General features: G+C 48.1%; 1 protein-coding gene across 1 annotated transcript in view; it reads right to left on the bottom strand.

Annotated features, from left to right (window-relative positions):
* The window catches only part of LOC145354547 (uncharacterized), a 136,541-nt gene that overhangs the window by 72,083 nt on the left and 46,611 nt on the right, over positions 1-17,847 (bottom strand). The window contains exons 14-29 of the mRNA XM_080205999.1: positions 17,133-17,201; positions 15,095-15,247; positions 13,490-13,570; positions 13,141-13,182; positions 11,657-11,800; positions 9,970-10,176; positions 9,394-9,414; positions 7,232-7,249; positions 6,736-6,762; positions 5,030-5,083; positions 4,539-4,616; positions 3,499-3,549; positions 3,419-3,432; positions 2,228-2,234; positions 840-893; positions 49-84 (exon numbers count right to left, since the gene is read on the bottom strand). Coding sequence (XP_080062125.1) covers positions 49-84; positions 840-893; positions 2,228-2,234; positions 3,419-3,432; positions 3,499-3,549; positions 4,539-4,616; positions 5,030-5,083; positions 6,736-6,762; positions 7,232-7,249; positions 9,394-9,414; positions 9,970-10,176; positions 11,657-11,800; positions 13,141-13,182; positions 13,490-13,570; positions 15,095-15,247; positions 17,133-17,201 — 1,056 coding nt within the window. The remainder of the gene's footprint in view (positions 1-48; positions 85-839; positions 894-2,227; positions 2,235-3,418; positions 3,433-3,498; positions 3,550-4,538; positions 4,617-5,029; positions 5,084-6,735; positions 6,763-7,231; positions 7,250-9,393; positions 9,415-9,969; positions 10,177-11,656; positions 11,801-13,140; positions 13,183-13,489; positions 13,571-15,094; positions 15,248-17,132; positions 17,202-17,847) is intronic.

Raw genomic sequence — 17,847 nt, 5'->3', positions numbered from 1 at the left:
AATGCAAAAGAACAATTGATTGCTGTAACATTAAATCCGACTCTGTACCTTTAACTCCAGGGAGGCCATTCAATCCACGTTCACCTAGAGCAGAAAGGGATTTTCACAATGTCAGGGAAATGCTGTAAATACTTCACAAGGACAAGACTCACAAGCTAATAAAATACACAGACACTTTAGACACAAAGGAACCATCAATAAAAGCTGTATTGATGTTATCAGAGCATCAGATGCTATGCAGAAAAGATTTACTGGGATGCTACCAGGACTTGATGGATTGAGTTATAAGGAGAGGCTGAATAGACTGGACTTTTTTCTCTGGAGCGCAGGAGACTGAGGGGTGACCATATAGAGGTCTATAAAATAATGAGAGGCATAGACAAGGTAGATAGTCAATATCTTTTCCCAAAGGTAGGGGAGTCTAAAACTAGAGGGCATAGGTTTAAGATGAGAGGGGAGAGATACAAAAGTGTCCAGAGGGGCAATTTTTTCACACAGAGGGTGGTGAGTGTCTGGAACAAGCTGCCAGAAGTAGTAGTAGAGGCGGATACAATTTTATCTTTCAAAAAGCATTTAGATAGTTACACGGGTATGATAGGGGGATATGGGCCAAATGCAGGCAATTTGGATTAACTTAGGGGTTTTAAAAAAAAGGGCGGTGTGGACAAGTTGGGCCGAAGGGCTGGAGGAATCGTGTTAGAACCGATCAGCTCAGAATCACTCACTGAAATAGAGGCTAATTTCCATGAAGAAATATTCTACCTTTCGAATGCTCACATCCCATCTTTGTCTGTTTGCAAAACTAACTCTCACCTCATTGACCGCTCTCTGGTATTTACCTTTTGGACCTGGAGAGCCAGCTTCTCCTTTGAACCCTGAAGATCCTGGTGAACCTATGGAAAAGTAACAATCCGCATTAGTATTCAGAAATTACTGCTAATCTCCTCTCACATCCTTCTCCTGCCAGGTTCTCACTCAGTTGCTGGGATTGCCAGCTCCATGAAATGCTAGGGGGGGTTTAGAATTGTGCTCAGACAGAGCAAGGTGAGAGGCTGACATTGACACTCAATGTGGTGACACCAGATTCTCCTCTTGACTTCATGGATCATTGTTACTCCCCTGATCAACAAGTGCTTCCTGAACCCACATCGACTCTTGAGAAATGGTCATTTCCTGTCCATAACCAATGGCCCACATCAGAGGAAACAGGAAATATTACAAGGCTGTCACCATTAAACTGAACTACACCACATTAGAAAGAAAGAACTTATATTCACAACTAATCCCCCACATCTTCAGGATGACCCAGAGTGTCACACCCAATGAAAGCCATGTGGTGCAGTGACTGTTGTGTTGGTAAGGAGGGTAATGGGAGAAATTACCAATAATATGCTGGTGTTAATTGGAAGAATATTGGATAAGACTGGGAGAATTCTCTGTTTCTCTATAAATGCAGCCATGGTTTATATACAGTGACTGCCAGAGATGGGAAAATTGGAATTGGCTGAGCAAGCATTCACCTTACTGATTACACAGCCAGAAATTCATTTAATGTTAAAGTACCAGCCACTTTAAAATCCATTCTAATAATCAGTGACTGTGTGGCCTTGACAATGGTAGCAAACATTTTGCCTAACTGTATGCTACACTCTCCCACTCAATGCCACTTTGGGGTGAGAATCGGTGCTGTTATTACAACATCTTTCCAAAGAATTCAACAAAGAATTCAACATACTAATTACCTTGAGAACTTTGCATTCCAGTGATTTCATTCACCTTCTGTATCCTTCACAGGAGCGACTGGAATGCAAGGTTCTCAAGGTAATTAGTATGTTGAATTCTTTGTTGAATTCTTTGGAAAGATGTTGTAATAACAGCACCGATTCTCACCCCAAAGTGGCATTGAGTGGGAGAGTGTAGCATACAGTTAGGCAAAATGTTTGCTACCATTGTCAAGGCCACACAGTCACTGATTATTAGAATGGATTTTAAAGTGGCTGGTACTTTAACATTAAATGAATTTCTGGCTGTGTAATCAGTAAGGTGAATGCTTGCTCAGCCAATTCCAATTTTCCCATCTCTGGCAGTCACTGTATATAAACCATGGCTGCTTTTATAGAGAAACAGGGAATTCTCCTAGTCTTATCCAATATTCTTCCAATCAACACCAGCATATTATTGGTAATTTCTCCCATTACCCTCCTTACCAACACAACAGTCACTGCACCACATGGCTTTCATTGGGTGTGACACTCTGGGTCATCCTGAAGATGTGGGGGATTAGATGTGAATATAAGTTCTTTCTTTCTAATGTGGTGTAGTTCAGTTTAATGGTGACAGCCTACACTGAAGAAACTTCTCATCTGTATAAACTCTTTCTGAAACTGCTCAGTATGACAAGACATTCACAATCTGACTGGATAATCCTGATTAGATCCACATTCTCCCCCCCGTTAAATAAAGAAGTTTCTCCTGAATTCCCTATTGGATTATTACAGATTATCTTTTATTTATAGACTCTAGTTCTGCTCTCATCCACAAATGGAAATGTTGGCTGGAATTCTCTGACCATTCACACCCCGCTACTGCTGCCAGCCAAGATGGAGGATTCGGCGCAATAACGGAGACCCCCCAGTGACGCCGTCACGGAGACCCCCCCAGTGACGCCGTCACGGAGACCCCCCCAGTGACCCCGTCACGGAGACCCCACAGTGACCCCGTCACGGAGACCCCCCAGTGACGCCGTCACGGAGACCCCCCAGTGACCCCGTCACGGAGACCCCACAGTGACCCCGTCACGGAGACCCCCCAGTGACGCCGTCACGGAGACCCCCCAGTGACCCCGTCACGGAGACCCCCCAGTGACGCCGTCACGGAGACCCCCCAGTGACCCCGTCACGGAGACCCCACAGTGACCCCGTCACGGAGACCCCACAGTGACCCCGTCACGGGGACCCCACAGTGACCCCGTCACGGAGACCCCCCAGTGACCCCGTCACGGAGACCCCCCAGTGACCCCGTCACGGAGACCCCCCAGTGACCCCGTCACGGAGACCCCACAGTGACCCCGTCACGGAGACCCCACAGTGACCCCGTCACGGGGACCCCACAGTGACCCCGTCACGGAGACCCCACAGTGACCCCGTCACAGAGACCCCCCAGTGACCCCGTCACGGAGACCCCCCAGTGACCCTGACCTGCTGCCCAGATGGAAAACCACAGCAAAGATGGGAATATGAATACTGTTTTTTTTTCGTGGTGAGTTCAGCATTTATTGTGTCTGTAGAATACATCACTGTTTCTTTTTATGCTTCCTAATATTATAGTTTTGTAGATGCTCCTTATTCCCTGTTCTGTGACCGCTCTCCGAGGTCTTTGCTTCTCTCTCCCATCACCCTCTCTATAATCGCCTGTCTACACCATGAACAAGCTCTGCGGACTAATGGCAGCTTCATGCTTGTGCAGAGTCCCAGCCTCTCAGGGAAGTGTATTCCTCACTCATACCTTTCATTCCGGGTAGTCCTGGAGGTCCGGGAAATCCCGGCTCACCTGAAAAAAAACAAACAGCATGTTCAAACTAAGCAAAGACAATGAAACCGAATCACAGCCAGGCCTCTGATCCCCACCAACTGGAGAAACAGTCAGGACCAACAGAATTCCATTGGGCCAGAAGGATTGAAATTCTCTTCATCTGGATACACGTGGAAGGTAGGAAATGTTCTTTTATTTCAACAGGCTTTCCCTATTTTTCAATGACACTTCTACCTCTGTATCCTCCACGTGTAACTATCCAGCAACTCTCAAAACTACAATCAAAATCAATGAGAGAGTCGCAAACCACGCAAACCAGCCTCCCATCCAGTGACTGTCTACACTTCCCGCTGCCTCAGGAAAGCAGTCAGCATAATTAAGGACCCCCACGCACCCTGGGCATTCCCTCTTCCACCTTCTTCCATCAGGAGAAAGATATAAAAGTCTGAGGTCATGTCCCAACTAACTCAAGAACAACTTCTTCCCTGAAGCTGTCAGACTTTTGAATAGACTTATCTTGCATGAAGTTGATCTTTCTCTACACCCTAGTTACGACTGTAACACTGCATTCTGCACTCTCTCCTTTCCTTCTCTATGAATGGTATGCTTTGTCCATATAGCGTGCAAGAAGCAATATTTTTCACTGTATGTTAATACATGTGACAATAATAAATCAAATCAAACCAAGTGTGAATCTAGGAGTTGTCAAGAGCAGGAGTCGAATGGACACAGTCCAGGAACCTCTCTTCATGGGATTCTGGTTCTGTGCATCATCCAATAGGAGAGAGTGCAGCAGAGGAATGCAGCCAGGAACTCGGTGCTACAGTCATGAGGTCAGTAAGGCCCAGGTGGAGGCCAGCCGGTCTGGTTCCCCTTTCTCTCAGGCTTACCATGAGGACTGAAACAGCAGGAGCTGTCACCATCCTCTGTGAAATCAGGACTGTTACCGTAACCATAGAGCTATTGAGATAGTTAGGGTATAGATGAGTTACGATTCATCCTCTCACCTCTCTCTCCCTTACTACCCCTCGCTGATGACCCAGAGTCACCTGGAGGTCCTCTTGCGCCTTTCTCCCCAGGTTCACCTGAAATCAAACAAGAAGTAGACCAATCATCATTGATTCTGTGTTCCCATTAAAACTCCTCTCTATCCTCCCACTGGTCAAGCTGCTGTCCTCTCATTGGTCAATAATACCCGCCATCCCCCAGTTAATCAATAATAGCCCTCGTCGTTGGTCAATAACTACACACCAGTCCCTCCATTGGTCAATAACTCCCACTGTTCCATGTCTGCCCCCCATGCCCCTCATACTGTTACCCATCCCCACCATAACCCACATTTTCCCATGGATCAATAATACACTCTGCCCCCCCGTTGGTCAATAAACATCCCTCCTCACCACCCCTCCCCCACCACTCCTCCCCTGCCACCCCTCCCCCACCAGCCCTCATCCCCCTGTTGGTCAATCACTCCCCCTATCCTCCCATTGGGCCTTACCTGCGTTTCCTTTCTGGCCTCGCTGTCCTTCCCGTCCAGGAGAACCATGGGAACCTGTAGAGGAATATTATAATAAAATAATCACAATTCAGCTTTAGACCAGCTCTTTAAGGTTCTCATTGCTGCTCACCATCCAACAGCAATTGGGCAGTGAAGTGTGGCCACAGAGCTGGAGACTGTCTCTCTTACCTCACTAACTGCAGGATAAAATTTCTAGCTTTGTATGATATCGGAAGGTCAAGGGTTAGCGTGATTCTTAACTAGGTTGACTAACTGATTGAAGATTTTTGGGGCGATCTAACCAAACAAATTCTAAGTGACAAATGAGCATGAAAATAGGAGAGATTCACACTGATTTTTTGGATGAGCTCCCAGACACAATAGAGGAAAAGAGCCCAAATGTGATTCTCGCCAGCAGGTAGAGGGGACGGAGACTATTCTCACTGGGAAGCTGGCTTCTGAGTTTGAGGAGCACCGTTGCACTGGTGCCCTGACCTCCCAGTGCACATGTGCATATAGTGGGGAGCTTCCTTTCCCGCCCACCATGGGAATTGCAGCAGGTTGGGGAGGATGAACTATGGAAAGATTCGAATGGGATTTTCCGGTTTTAGGGCAAGTGTGGCCAGAAAATCCCGCTCATAGTGAGCACAGCATACTGGGAGATACCCCCCAGTCCGCCCTCACCCCTCCACCCTGTCCCCCACACCCACCCCGCCCCCCTACACCTCCCATCCTGCCCCCCACACCCCCACTCCACCCCCTGCTTCATCCCCCGCCCCCCCCACCCCACCACTGCCCCCTGACAATCCCCCAGTCTCCACCCTGGATATCGCTGCCCCGCAATTCCCCCCCCCCCACTCCCCACAATACCCCTGTCTCCACCCTGGACATCACTGATAGCGTCCGGGGCTCATTAATTACATTAAAATCAGCTAATGCATATTGAAATTAGCTTTGCACCCTTTAATTGCCGCAGTGGGAGCAGCAAGATCACACGAGGCAAGAATCCAGTGCAAAGCTGATTTCTCCCCCCTTGTCCAATCTTACCGGCTCACCATGCCAATGGCCGGTGGGACGAGTCGGTAAAATTGCCCCAGTGTGTCTGGAGCTGCGTGTGAGGTTAAACTCCACACCAGGGTTGTAAGTGTGTGTGCTGCAGACTGTGAACAGTACCGCCTCCTGCCTGTCCTCAGCTGCTACTTCATTCACCACAAAATAATCACAGCCTCTCGATCTCAGGGTCAAATCACAGTGTTTAGGAATACTGGAATCATAGAATCCTACAGTACAGAAGGAGGCCATTTGGCCCATCAATCCCACCCAGACCTTATCCCCGTAACCCCACATATTTACCCTAGCTAGTCCCCTGACACTAAGGGGCAATTTAGTATGGCCAATCCACCTAACCTGCATATCTTTGGACTGGGAGAAAACTGGAAGAAGGTGTGGTTTAGGGATAGGGGGAGAAGGCAGGATTTAGGGATACAGGACACAGGTGGGATTTCGGGATATGGGGAGAAGGTGGGATTTCGGGATACAGGAAGAAGAGGGGTTTAGGGATATGGGGAGTGGTGGGATTTAGGGATACGGATGAGGTGGGCGAGTGAGATTGATTTCTGAAAAGACTGAGGCCTATTGATTGATTATTTCATCTTCCTGAGGTTACTGTGTTCTGTACAAGTCACTTTGGCATAAATTAAAGTTACCTGGAATTCCAGGATGTCCTGGGTCACCTTAAAAAAAAAACACAGATTAAAGAAAATATTAGCGCAATTTGAGAGATGAGAGAGATCCACCAAAAGAAAGTGGAAGAGATTGAGAGAAGGTGGAAGATCAGACTGTAAAGTATAGGAAAGAGGCAGAGAAAGCAAGTTAAGATGCTCTGTAATGCACTTTCCAAAGGGCAAAGAATCAGATTTAATCAGGATTCAGTGGGAGGAATGAGTGATATTGGAGAAGGTGGAATTGAGAGTGATTCAGATAGAGGTAGAAGGGAGGAGGGGAGAGAGATGGACAGAGACTGAGGCAGTGATAGAGGGATGGATGGTGGGAGGGAGGGAGGGAGATAGAGAGGAGGAGACAGGCAGTGAGAGTTATTGAGGTGGAAGCAGCCAGAATAACGTGAATGATGAACACAGTGCCACAAACTGGAGCATGAAGAGGAGCAAACAGTTACAAACAAAAGGAAGTTTTCCAGCTCACCTTTCATCCCTGGTTCACCTGGTGAAAGAAAGTAGAACAGAAAGAATTGTTATTAGAATTTTATTACAATTAAACAGGGTTTTCTGGGCCAGAGAGGCTGTTTGTGAGCAGTTATGAATTTCGTCATAGGGTCAGAGAGGTTTACAACATTGAAACAGGCCCTTTGGCCCAACTTGTCCATGCCACCCTTTTTTTTAAACCCCTAAGCTAATCCCAAATGCCCGCATTTGGCCCATATCCGTCTATAGCCATCTGACTCATGCAACTATCTAAATGCTTTTTAAAAGACAAAATTGGATCGATCTCTATTACTGCCTCTGGCAGCTTGTTCCAGACACTCACCACCCTCTGTGAAAAAAACTTGCCCCTCTGGACACTTTTGTATCTCTCCCCTCTCACCTTAAACCTACGCCCTCTAGTTTTAGACTCCCCTACCTTTGGGAAAAGATATTGACTATCTAGCTGATCTGTGCCCCTCATTATCTTATAAACCTCTATAAGATCAACCCTCAGTTTCCTACGCTCCAGAGAAAAAAGTCCCAGCCTATCCAGTCTCTCCTTATAACTCAATCCATCAAGTCCCAGTAGTATCCGAGTAAATCTTTTCTGCACTCTTTCTAGTTTAATAATATCCTTTCTATAAAAGGGTGACCAGAATTGCACACAGTATTCCAAGTGTGGGTCTTACCAATGTCTTGTACAACTTCAACAAGACGTCCCAACTCCTGTATTCAATGTTTTGACTGATGAAACCAAGCATGCTGAATGCCTTCTTCACCACTCTGTCCACCTGTGACTCCACTTTCAAGGAGCTATGAACATGTACCCCTAGACCTCTTTGTTCTCTCCCCAATGCCTTACCATTAACTGAGTAAGTCCTGCCCTGGTTCAATCAATCAAAATGCATCACCTAATATTTGTCTAAATTAAATTCCATCTGCCATTCATCAGCCCACTGGCCCAATTGATCAAGATCCTGTTGCAATTGGAGATAACTTTCTTCACTGTTGTTCAGTGTGTATTAGGAATCCAGTTATACCTCACTGAACACACTGTAACTTCTTCCCAGGTTTTATAGTCAGGCTAAGAGGGTTAATGGGCAAGTTCTCGTGCCATCAGTGATTTCTATTCAGCTTAAGTAGTTTACCCCGTAGAGGAGCAGTGAATCGCTGACAGGAACTTTCTTTCACATGTTTAACTGCAGATGTGTGACTTCTAAAGCTGCAGTCCGTGTCAGAGGCAGAATAGTGAAGGACAATCCAACCAGAATATCTGTGTCTGTGTTTACTGGATGCTGTGATTAAAGGGACGGTTTCTGCAATCTCGTGATACCAGTGTTCCGCAACACTCATTCTCCCTTCCTCATCTCATTCCTTTTAATTTCCCTTCCTTCCCCACCTCTAACCCCTTCCACTCAGCTCCAACACTCTGGAAATTTGGAAAGGGAATAGCATCAGGAAACAGACCACAATCTGGCTGTCACGCTCCAGGACACGGAGCTAAAGGAACACGTCACAGACAAAGATTAAAGTTTATTTATTAGTCACAAGTAGGCTTACATTAACACTGCAATGAAGTTACTGTGAAAATCCTTTGTCGCCACACTCTGGTGTCTGTTTGGGTACACTGAGGGAGAATTTAGCATGGCCAATCTACTTAACTAGCATGTCTTTTGGACTGTGGGAAGAAACCGGAGCACCCAGAGGAAACCCACACAGACACGGGGAGAATGTGCAGCCTCATCACAGACAGCGACCCAAGGTGGAATTGAACACGGGTCCCTGGAACTGTGAGGCAGCAGCGCTAACCACTGTACCACCGTGCTGAACCCAGTACACAGAATCAGAGAGACATACTGCCAAGCCCTCAGGCCTCATTGTGACTGTCAGTGTGCACAGCGGGGGCTGCACTGCCGGATACACAGTGCTGGCACGGCACAGAAATGGGGCTGAATTTAGTTGGTAATTGATTCAACTGTCTGCCCCCTCCCCCCCACTCCCACCGCCTCCACCCTCCCCCAGGCTGGGAGGATGAGCTGAAGAACCATCACAACACAGCCTCCCCCATTCCCACCCCCATCTGCCCCCAATCCATACCAGCCTGTTACCATCCAGCTGGGAAAATCCCAATAAAATTAAAGCTCCATCATATTGGTTCCTTACCTCGTGCTCCTCTCACCGAGTCTGTAATTAAAGATAAGCAGATTCAGTCCTGGGTAGCAGCAAGAGGGACATCAGTCCCATCACTTCCCCCTTAAAGAACATTTACTGTCTGCTGACTAAAAATAATTCCCAATCCAGAACTTTCAGCTGAGCAGTTATGGATCACTCAAAGTCATCTGTCTCTGCCCTACCTCACACTATGTCTCTAGCCATGTGGCTCATGCAGACAGACAGACAGACAGACGGATACGTAGGCAGATAGACAGACAGGCAGACAGACAGACAGACAAGTGGATAGACAGACAGGCAGGCAGAGCTCTCTCACTTAAAGGATAGTTGAGTTGAGGGTACAACAGCGATGAGGGGACAATTAAAAGGGGGGAACATGGGGATAGACTGGGATTGAGGGATATGGGGATGTACTGGGATTTGGGATGAAAGAGATTTCCAAAGAGAGATGATGTGCTGATGAAGGTCTCTTGTTTCCTGAACCTTATTGATCAAGGAGTATCACAGTGTTTAATCCATCACCCAACACCAAGTGCTTTGCCTATTTTACCAGCACGATGCTCTCACCTCGATATTGCGGAGACAGTAGCTTGGCTTCGATCTGGTTCCATAGGTCACGCTTGATATCTCCTGAGCTCCAAGACTCTGTGTCCAGCCTGGTCACAGGCCCACCATTCACAGAGGCAAACTGGTCCTTCTCAGCAACTTGCTTCTCAAATCTTGATCCAGTTTCCAGCGCGTTGACACGAGATTTCAGCTTCTTCACCTCGTCCGCTGTAAGGTGAGAGGCATGTGGATTAACCTGGGCTCAACCTGAACACAATCCAACCAGGAGACAGTTCAGGAGTGATTGGAAGAATAGACAGGGGGGTTGCCAACTCTCCTGGATTGCCCTGGAGTCTACAGGAGTTGAAGGTTAATCTCCTCAGCACTGCTGTGAGAAAAGCAGGGAGTAATATTCCTGCCGTATTCCGATAAATTGTCTGTTTCCCTTCAACCCTTCAGTCCCAGTATTATAAAGCACTGGAGCTGGGAAAAATAGGAAGTGATCAAAGCTCCAGGAATGCATCCAATTGGAGCTGGCAACCTGGTTACTTGGGTTACCTGAAACAAAGCCCACACCAGCCAACCCCAGGGCATTGCCCACTCCCTGAACACTCAGATATAGGGCTGGACTTTCCTCCATAACTGTTTTTATTCATTCACAGGCTGTGGGCTGGCCAGCATTTATTGTCCATCCCTAATTGCCCCTGAGAAGGTGATGGTGAGCTGCCTTCTTGAACCTGCTGTAAGACCTGAGGTGTAGGTACACCCACTGTGCTGTCAGGGATGTAATTCCAGGATTTTGACCCAGGGATTTGGGAGTCAGGAGATGAGTTACTCACCACAGAACGCCCAGATTCTGACCTGCTCTGGAGCTGCAGTATTTCTATGGTGAGTCCAGTTCAGTTGTTGGCCAATGCTAACCTCCTGAATGCTGACGGTGGGGGACTCAGTGATGATAATGCCATTGAATGTCAACGGGTGATGGTTAGATTCTCTCTTGTTGGAGACAATCATTGTCTGGCGTTTGTGTGGCGTGAATGTTACTGCCACTTGTCAGCCCAAACCTGGATACTGTCCAGATGTTGCTGCATTTGAACATGGACTGCTTCAGTATCTGAGGAGTTGCGAATGGTGCTGAACATTGTGCAATCATTGGGGAACATCCCTGCTTCTGACCTTATGATGGAGGGAAGGTCACTGATGAAGCAGCTGAAGGTGGTTGGGCCTCAGACACTCCCCTGAGGGACTCCTGCAGAGATGTCCTGGAGCTGATAAGATTGAGCTTTGAAGTTTCAAGTTTAAAGTTTAAAGCTTTGAAGTTTAACGTTTATTTATTAGTCACAAGTAGGCTTACATTAACACTGCAGTGAAGTTACTGTGAAAATCCCCTAGGCGCCACACTCTGGTTGCCTGTTTGGGTACAGTGAGGGAGAATTTAGCATGGCCAATCCACCTAACCTGCAGGTCTTTGGACTGTGGGAGGAAACCGGAGCACCCCGGGGAAACCCATGCAGACACAAGGAGAATGTGCAAACTCCACACAGACAGTGACCCAAGCCAGGAATCGAACACAGGTCCCTGGCGCTGTCAGGCACAGTGCTAATCATTGTGCCACCTCCGATCTCTGCCTTCCCCAGCCCCTAGTCTCTGCCTTTCCTCCAGCTCCTGTTCCCTACCCCCTCCCCTCGCCACCCCCACCTGCACTTACCCAATGCGATGAGGCCGAAGAGAAGGCCTAGGAGCAGTAACCAGGCCAGGAGCAATCCCAGCAGCCACTTCCACCAGCTGCAGCAGCGACAGCAGGAGCACCAGGAGGGGATGGAGCCCAAATCCTCCTCACTCGATCGGATCTCTGCAAAGAGAGGCAGAGGAGATGTGATCACATTTCCAACACAGCCACAGGATGGGTCTTTCCAAGTTCACAGGCAGAGCGGCAGGGTTTTGGGATGTACTATTGTCCATGTACTATGGTAGCAAAAACAGGAGGGCAGATCATTACCTGAATGGCTGTAACTTGGGGGAGGGGAGTGTGCAGAGGGACCTGGGTGTTCTTGTGCACCAGTCACTGAAGGTAAGCATGCAGGTGCAGCAGGCAGTAAAGAAGGTGAACGGCATGTTGGCCTTCATTGCGAGAGGTTTCGAGTACAGGAGCAGGGATGTGTTGTTGTAATTATACAGGGGCCTTGGTGAGGTCACACCTGGAGTATTGTGTACTGTTTTGGTCTCCTTTTCTGAGGAAGGATGTTCTTGCTCTCGAGGGAGAGCAGTGAAGGTTTACCAGGCTGATTCCGGGGGGACTGATGTATGAGGAGAGATTGACCAGGTTAGGATTGTTTTCACTGGAGTTCAGAAGAATGAGGGGGATCTCATAGAGACTTATAAAATTCTAACAGGGCTAGACAAGGTAGATGCAGGGAGGATGTACCCGATGGTGAGGGAGTCCAGAACCAGGGGTCACAGATAAGGATTCAGGGTAGACCATTTAGGACGGAGGTGAGGAGACATTTCTTCAACCAGAACCCTGGCCTGTATATTTTTACAAAGGAATTAGATACACCTCTTGGGGCGAAATGGTTCAAAGAGTATGGGGGGGAGCGGGATCAGACTATAGAGTTGGATGATCAGCCATGATCATCCAATGAATGGTAGAGCAGGCTCAAAGGGCCAAATGGCCTCCTCCTGTTTCTAATTTCTAATCCCTGTGTTTTAAGTCATGATTTGCTTGGATAGAAAATAAGACAAAAAAGTCTCCAATGGCAGGAGGGTGGGTGACAAAGGGACACAAATTTAAAATAATTGTGAAAAGCACCAGAGGCAGCAGAGAGAAACATTTTTCACAGAGTGAGTTGTTGTGAATGAGTTGTTTTAATCTGGAACCTACCTGGAAGCCAGTTGGAAGCAGATTCAACAGTAACTTTCGAAAGAGAGATTGGGTAAATATTGAAGGAAAATTTGTAGGGTTATGGGACAGAGACGGGGTGTGGTATTAATTGGCTAGCTCTTTCACAGACCTGTCACAGGCATGTTGGGCTAACTGCTCTCTTTCTGTGCTATATCATTGTGTAATTTACAAACAGGGGCTTAGCACTTTTTATATCGACAGCCACTGAACCTTGAACTGTCGCTGCATTTCACCCAATCCTTCAGCTTGGCTTTGAGCCACAGGAGGGGCAGCGGGGTTTGTTCACTGACCTGCATACGTGGCCTTGTCCTTAGTAGACATTTTCAAACCTGCTGGATAAACAGAAACAGGAATACTCATTTCACCAGGAAACAGCCAACTGTGTAGGATAGAGCAATAGAGAGAAAGTTAGAAACAAAGAAAGAGTGATAGAAAGTATCAAAGAGAGAGAAACTGAAAGGGCGAGAGAGAATCAGATCGAGATTGAAGCTTTAACTAAACTCCAAAATGATTAATTTCCAACAAATTACCAGTTTGTGAAATGCAACAGCACATATGGGGATCTTAGCCACTGCTGTTGGTCCTCCCAGCAGCTGGGGACACTGATTCCCTGCTTCGTCTATTCTATCCTCTACTTACCATTGGTTTGAGCCTTGACTCCTGATGCTGTGCCGTTGGAGAGCACATGCCCTTGTTTCAATGCGCCATCTGTCACTGATGCTGAAAGGCATAAACCCAGGATCAGTTTAACCCACAGAGTCTCACAGCAGGAAGCCTACACTTCATTCCATTAACCTCCCCCATTCCACTTGTGACACCATCAGCCTGTGCCCAGAGCATGGCCAGAGGGTGAATGGGGGATACAGAGGGCAGGAGGGGGTGCAGGAGTGAAAGGAGGTGAGGCAGCACAAGGTCGAGTGGGTGCAGGGGAACGATGGAGGGGCAGAAGTGAGGGGGCAAAGAGGCAATGGGGTTCAGGAGTTGTGATAGTGCAGAGGATTGAAGGGTGCAGGGATATAGGAGCAGACAGGAAAAAGGGTGAGGTGGGTGTGTGCAATGGACTGACAGGGCTGATGGGGACTGCAGAAGGTTGGGCAAGCGAGGAAAGGAGTGCAGGGGATGAGAGTGTTGAAAGGGCTCAGAGTGTGCTGGGTTTGAGGGGAGAGCGGAGTGAGAGTCTATGGGGTTGTGGAGGTTGAGTGGACACAGGGCAAAAGCAATGAAGGAAATGTAAGCAGCAAGGAAGTACATGGGGCAAAGTGTTGGAGGGGAATTCAGGGATGACCAGGCAAGGGGATGATTTGATTTGATTTATTATTGTCACATGTATTAGCATATAGTGAAAAGAATTGTCTCTTGCACGCTATACAGACAAAGCATACCGTTCATAGAGAAGGAAACATAGAAAAACTACAGCACAAAACGAGAGAGCGCAGAATGTAGTGTTACACTCATAGGTAGGGTGTAGAGAAAGATCAACTTAATGTGAGGTAATTAGTGAGAGTTGTAGCTGACATGCCAAATTTCCTTTTCTGAGAAAATAGAGGCATTGGTGGGCTTTCTTAATCATAGTGTTGGCATGGGGGGGCCAGGACTAGGTTGTTGGAGATCTGGACACTTAAAAACAACGTGCAAGGTGGTAGGGGGTGTTACAGGGGGCAAGAGGCTGAGGAGTCGCAGGGGGCAATGGGAATGAAAGGTGAGGAGACTGAACTTTTACCAAATGGAGATTGGGTGAAGGTTTTAGCTGTCAGGAATCTGCATTCTGTACTTGTGTCTTGTTCCACTATTTTCCAACGTTATGCTCTCTCTAAATATTTACTTCCCTGTTGTAACCTCCAGACCACTTTAACCTCCATAACCTATCCTCACCCTAACCCTAACACTGACCCTAATCCTGACCCTGAGGGTGGGTGTGGGGGGGTTGGGTGGGTGTTGGATGGGGGTTGGGTGGGGGTTGGGTGGGGTGTTGGGTAGGGGTTGGGTGTTGAGTGGGGGTGCGGGGGGGTTGAGTGGGGGTTTGGTATGGTGGGGTTGGGTGGGGGTGGGGGAGTTGGGTGGGGGTTGGGTGGGTGTTGGATGGGGGTTGGGTGGGGGTTGGGTGTTGGGTGGGGGTTGGGTGTTGGGTAGGGGTTGGGGGTTGGGTGGTTGGATGCGGGGGGGTGTTTGGTGGTGGGGGGTGGGTCTGTGTCTGGCTGGGCTGGGACTGGGGAATCGCTGCCGGTGGGTGGGTGTGAGCATTACCGGTAAAGTTGCCGGCAGTGCCAGAGAAGAGTTTGCCGGTGTCTTTGCTCAGGATCAGAAGCTCGGTGTCCTTCTTCGGGGGAGAATTTTCCTTCTCCAGCAGCAGAAACTTGTAATCTTTCCGTAAAATATCGTCAGCATCCGTGGTCCCGACTGTGGAGAGAAACATTGTGACCCAAGGATAACTGATTCAAATCCCGACCTGATCCAGGGGTCGGGGCGGTGATGGCTGAGGGGTATTAACGCTAGATCTTAATCCAGAAACTCAGCTAATATTCTGGGGACTTGGGTTCAAATCCTGCCACGGCAGATGGTGGAATTTGAATTCAATAAAAAATATCTGGAATTAAGAGTCTACTGTTGACCATGAAGCCATTGTCAATTGTCAGAAAAACACATCTGGTTCACTAATATTCTTTAGAGAAGGAAATCTGCTGTCCCTACCTGGTCTGGCCTACATGTGACTCCAGAGCCACAGCAATGTGATTGATTCTTAACTGTCCTCTAAGAGAAACAAGTGATGGGCAATAAATGCTGGCCAGCCAGCGACACCCATATCCCACAAATACCCCCAAAGCCCAAACAACACACCCTGATACTGTGCGGGATATCTGTGTGCTGGGACCACTGGGATATCAGTGTGCTGGGACCATAGAACCGTAGAAAATTACAGCTCAGAAACAGGCCTTTTGGCTCTTCTTGTCTGTGCTGAACCATTTTTTGCCTAGTCCCACTGACCTGCACGTGGACCATATCCCTCCACACCCCTCTCATCCATGAACCTGTCCAAGTTTTTCTTAAATGTTAAAAGTGACCCCACATTTACCACTTTATCCGACAGCTCATTCCACACTCCCACCACTCTCTGCGTGAAGAATCCCCCCCCCTAATATTCCTTTTAAATTTTTCTCCTTTCACCCTTAACCCATGCCCTCTGGTTTTTTTCTCCCCTAGCCTCAGTGGAAAAAGCCTGCTTACATTCACTCTATCTATACCCATCAAAATCTTATACACCTCTATCAAATCTCCCCTCATTCTACTACGTTCCAGGGAATAAAGTCCTAACCTATTCAATCTCTCTCTGTAACTCAGCTTCTCAAGTCCCGGCAACATCCTTGTGAACCTTCTCTGCATTCTTTCAATCTTATTTACATCCTTCCTGTAACTAGGTGACCAAAACTGTACACAATACTCCAAATTCAGCCTCACCAATGCCTTATATAACCTTACCATAACACTCCAACTTTTATACTCGATACTCCGATTTATAAAGGCCAATGTACCAAAAGCACTCTTTACAACCCTATCCACCTGTGACGTCACTTTTAGGGAATTCTGTACCTGTATTCCCAGATCCCTCTGTTCAACTGCACTCTTCAGTGTCCTACTATTTACCCTGTACGTTCTACTTTGGTTTGTCCTTCCAAAGTGCAATACCTCACACTTGTCTGCGTTAAATTCCATTTGCCATTTTTCAGCCTCTGGGATATCCATGCGCTGGGAGTGCTGCGATATCCGTGTGCTGGGAGCGTTGGGATATCCGTATGCTGGGAGCGCTGGGATATCTGTGTGCTGGGAGCACTGGGATATCCGTGTGCTGGGAGCACTGGGATATCCGTGTGCTGGGAGCGCTGGGATATCTGTGTGCTGGGAGCGCTGGGATATACGTATGCTGGGAGCGTTGGGATATCCGTATGCTGGGAGCGCTGGGATATCTGTGTGCTGGGAGCGCTGGGATATCCGTGTGCTGGGAGCGCTGGGATATCCGTGTGCTGGGAGCGCTGGGATATCCGTGTGCTGGGAGCACTGGGATATCCGTGTGCTGGGAGCGTTGGGATATCCGTATGCTGGGAGCGCTGGGATATCCGTGTGCTGGGAGCGTTGGGATATCCGTATGCTGGGAGCGCTGGGATATCCGTGCGCTGGGAGCGCTGGGATATACGTGCGCTGGGAGCGCTGGGATATCCATGCTGGGGTTGCCGGTATATCTGTGCTGGGATATCCGTGTACAGTGGTCTCCAGGGTAACAGTCACTAACCTGTGGAGTTGCTCTGGCCTGTGGTCACCACACTGGAATTTGTCACAAGATTTTTCTGCACTCCCAGCGCTGCAGGGTCCGTGAGAGCAGAGGCAGAGTCGGCAGCCCGAGGCACCAAGAATAGAATTAAACAAACACGGTGATAACACTGACATAAATAGAGGCATTAATAACAGACTAAACCACTCAGTGTCTAAACCCCATCTCACCATGCTGACTCTCACTGGGATACAGTTCCTGAAGGTGCTGACTGTCACTGGGATACAGTTCCTGAAGGTGCTGACTCTCACTGGGATACAGTTCCTGAAGGTGCTGACTCTCACTGGGATACAGTTCCTGAAGGTGCTGACTCTCACTGGGATACAGTTCCTGAAGGTGCTGATTCTCACTGGGATACAGTTCCTGAAGGTGCTGATTCTCACTGGGATACAGTTCCTGAAGGTGCTGACTCTCACTGGGATACAGTTCCTGAAGGTGCTGACTCTCACTGGGATACAGTTCCTGAAGGTGCTGACTCTCACTGGGATACAGTTCCTGAAGGTGCTGACTCTCACTGGGATACAGTTCCTGAAGGTGCTGATTCTCACTGGGATACAGTTCCTGAAGGTGCTGACTCTCACTGGGATACAGTTCCTGAAGGTGCTGATTCTCACTGGGATACAGTTCCTGAAGGTGCTGACTCTCACTGGGATACAGTTCCTGAAGGTGCTGATTC

The sequence above is a fragment of the Carcharhinus amblyrhynchos genome, chromosome 17, assembly GCF_965287045.1.
Source record: "Carcharhinus amblyrhynchos chromosome 17, sCarAmb.v2.hapA, whole genome shotgun sequence".
Taxonomy (NCBI): Eukaryota; Metazoa; Chordata; class Chondrichthyes; order Carcharhiniformes; family Carcharhinidae; genus Carcharhinus; species Carcharhinus amblyrhynchos.
Note: the sequence above shows the minus strand (reverse complement) of the source record. Positions and strands in the feature narration are given on the sequence as shown.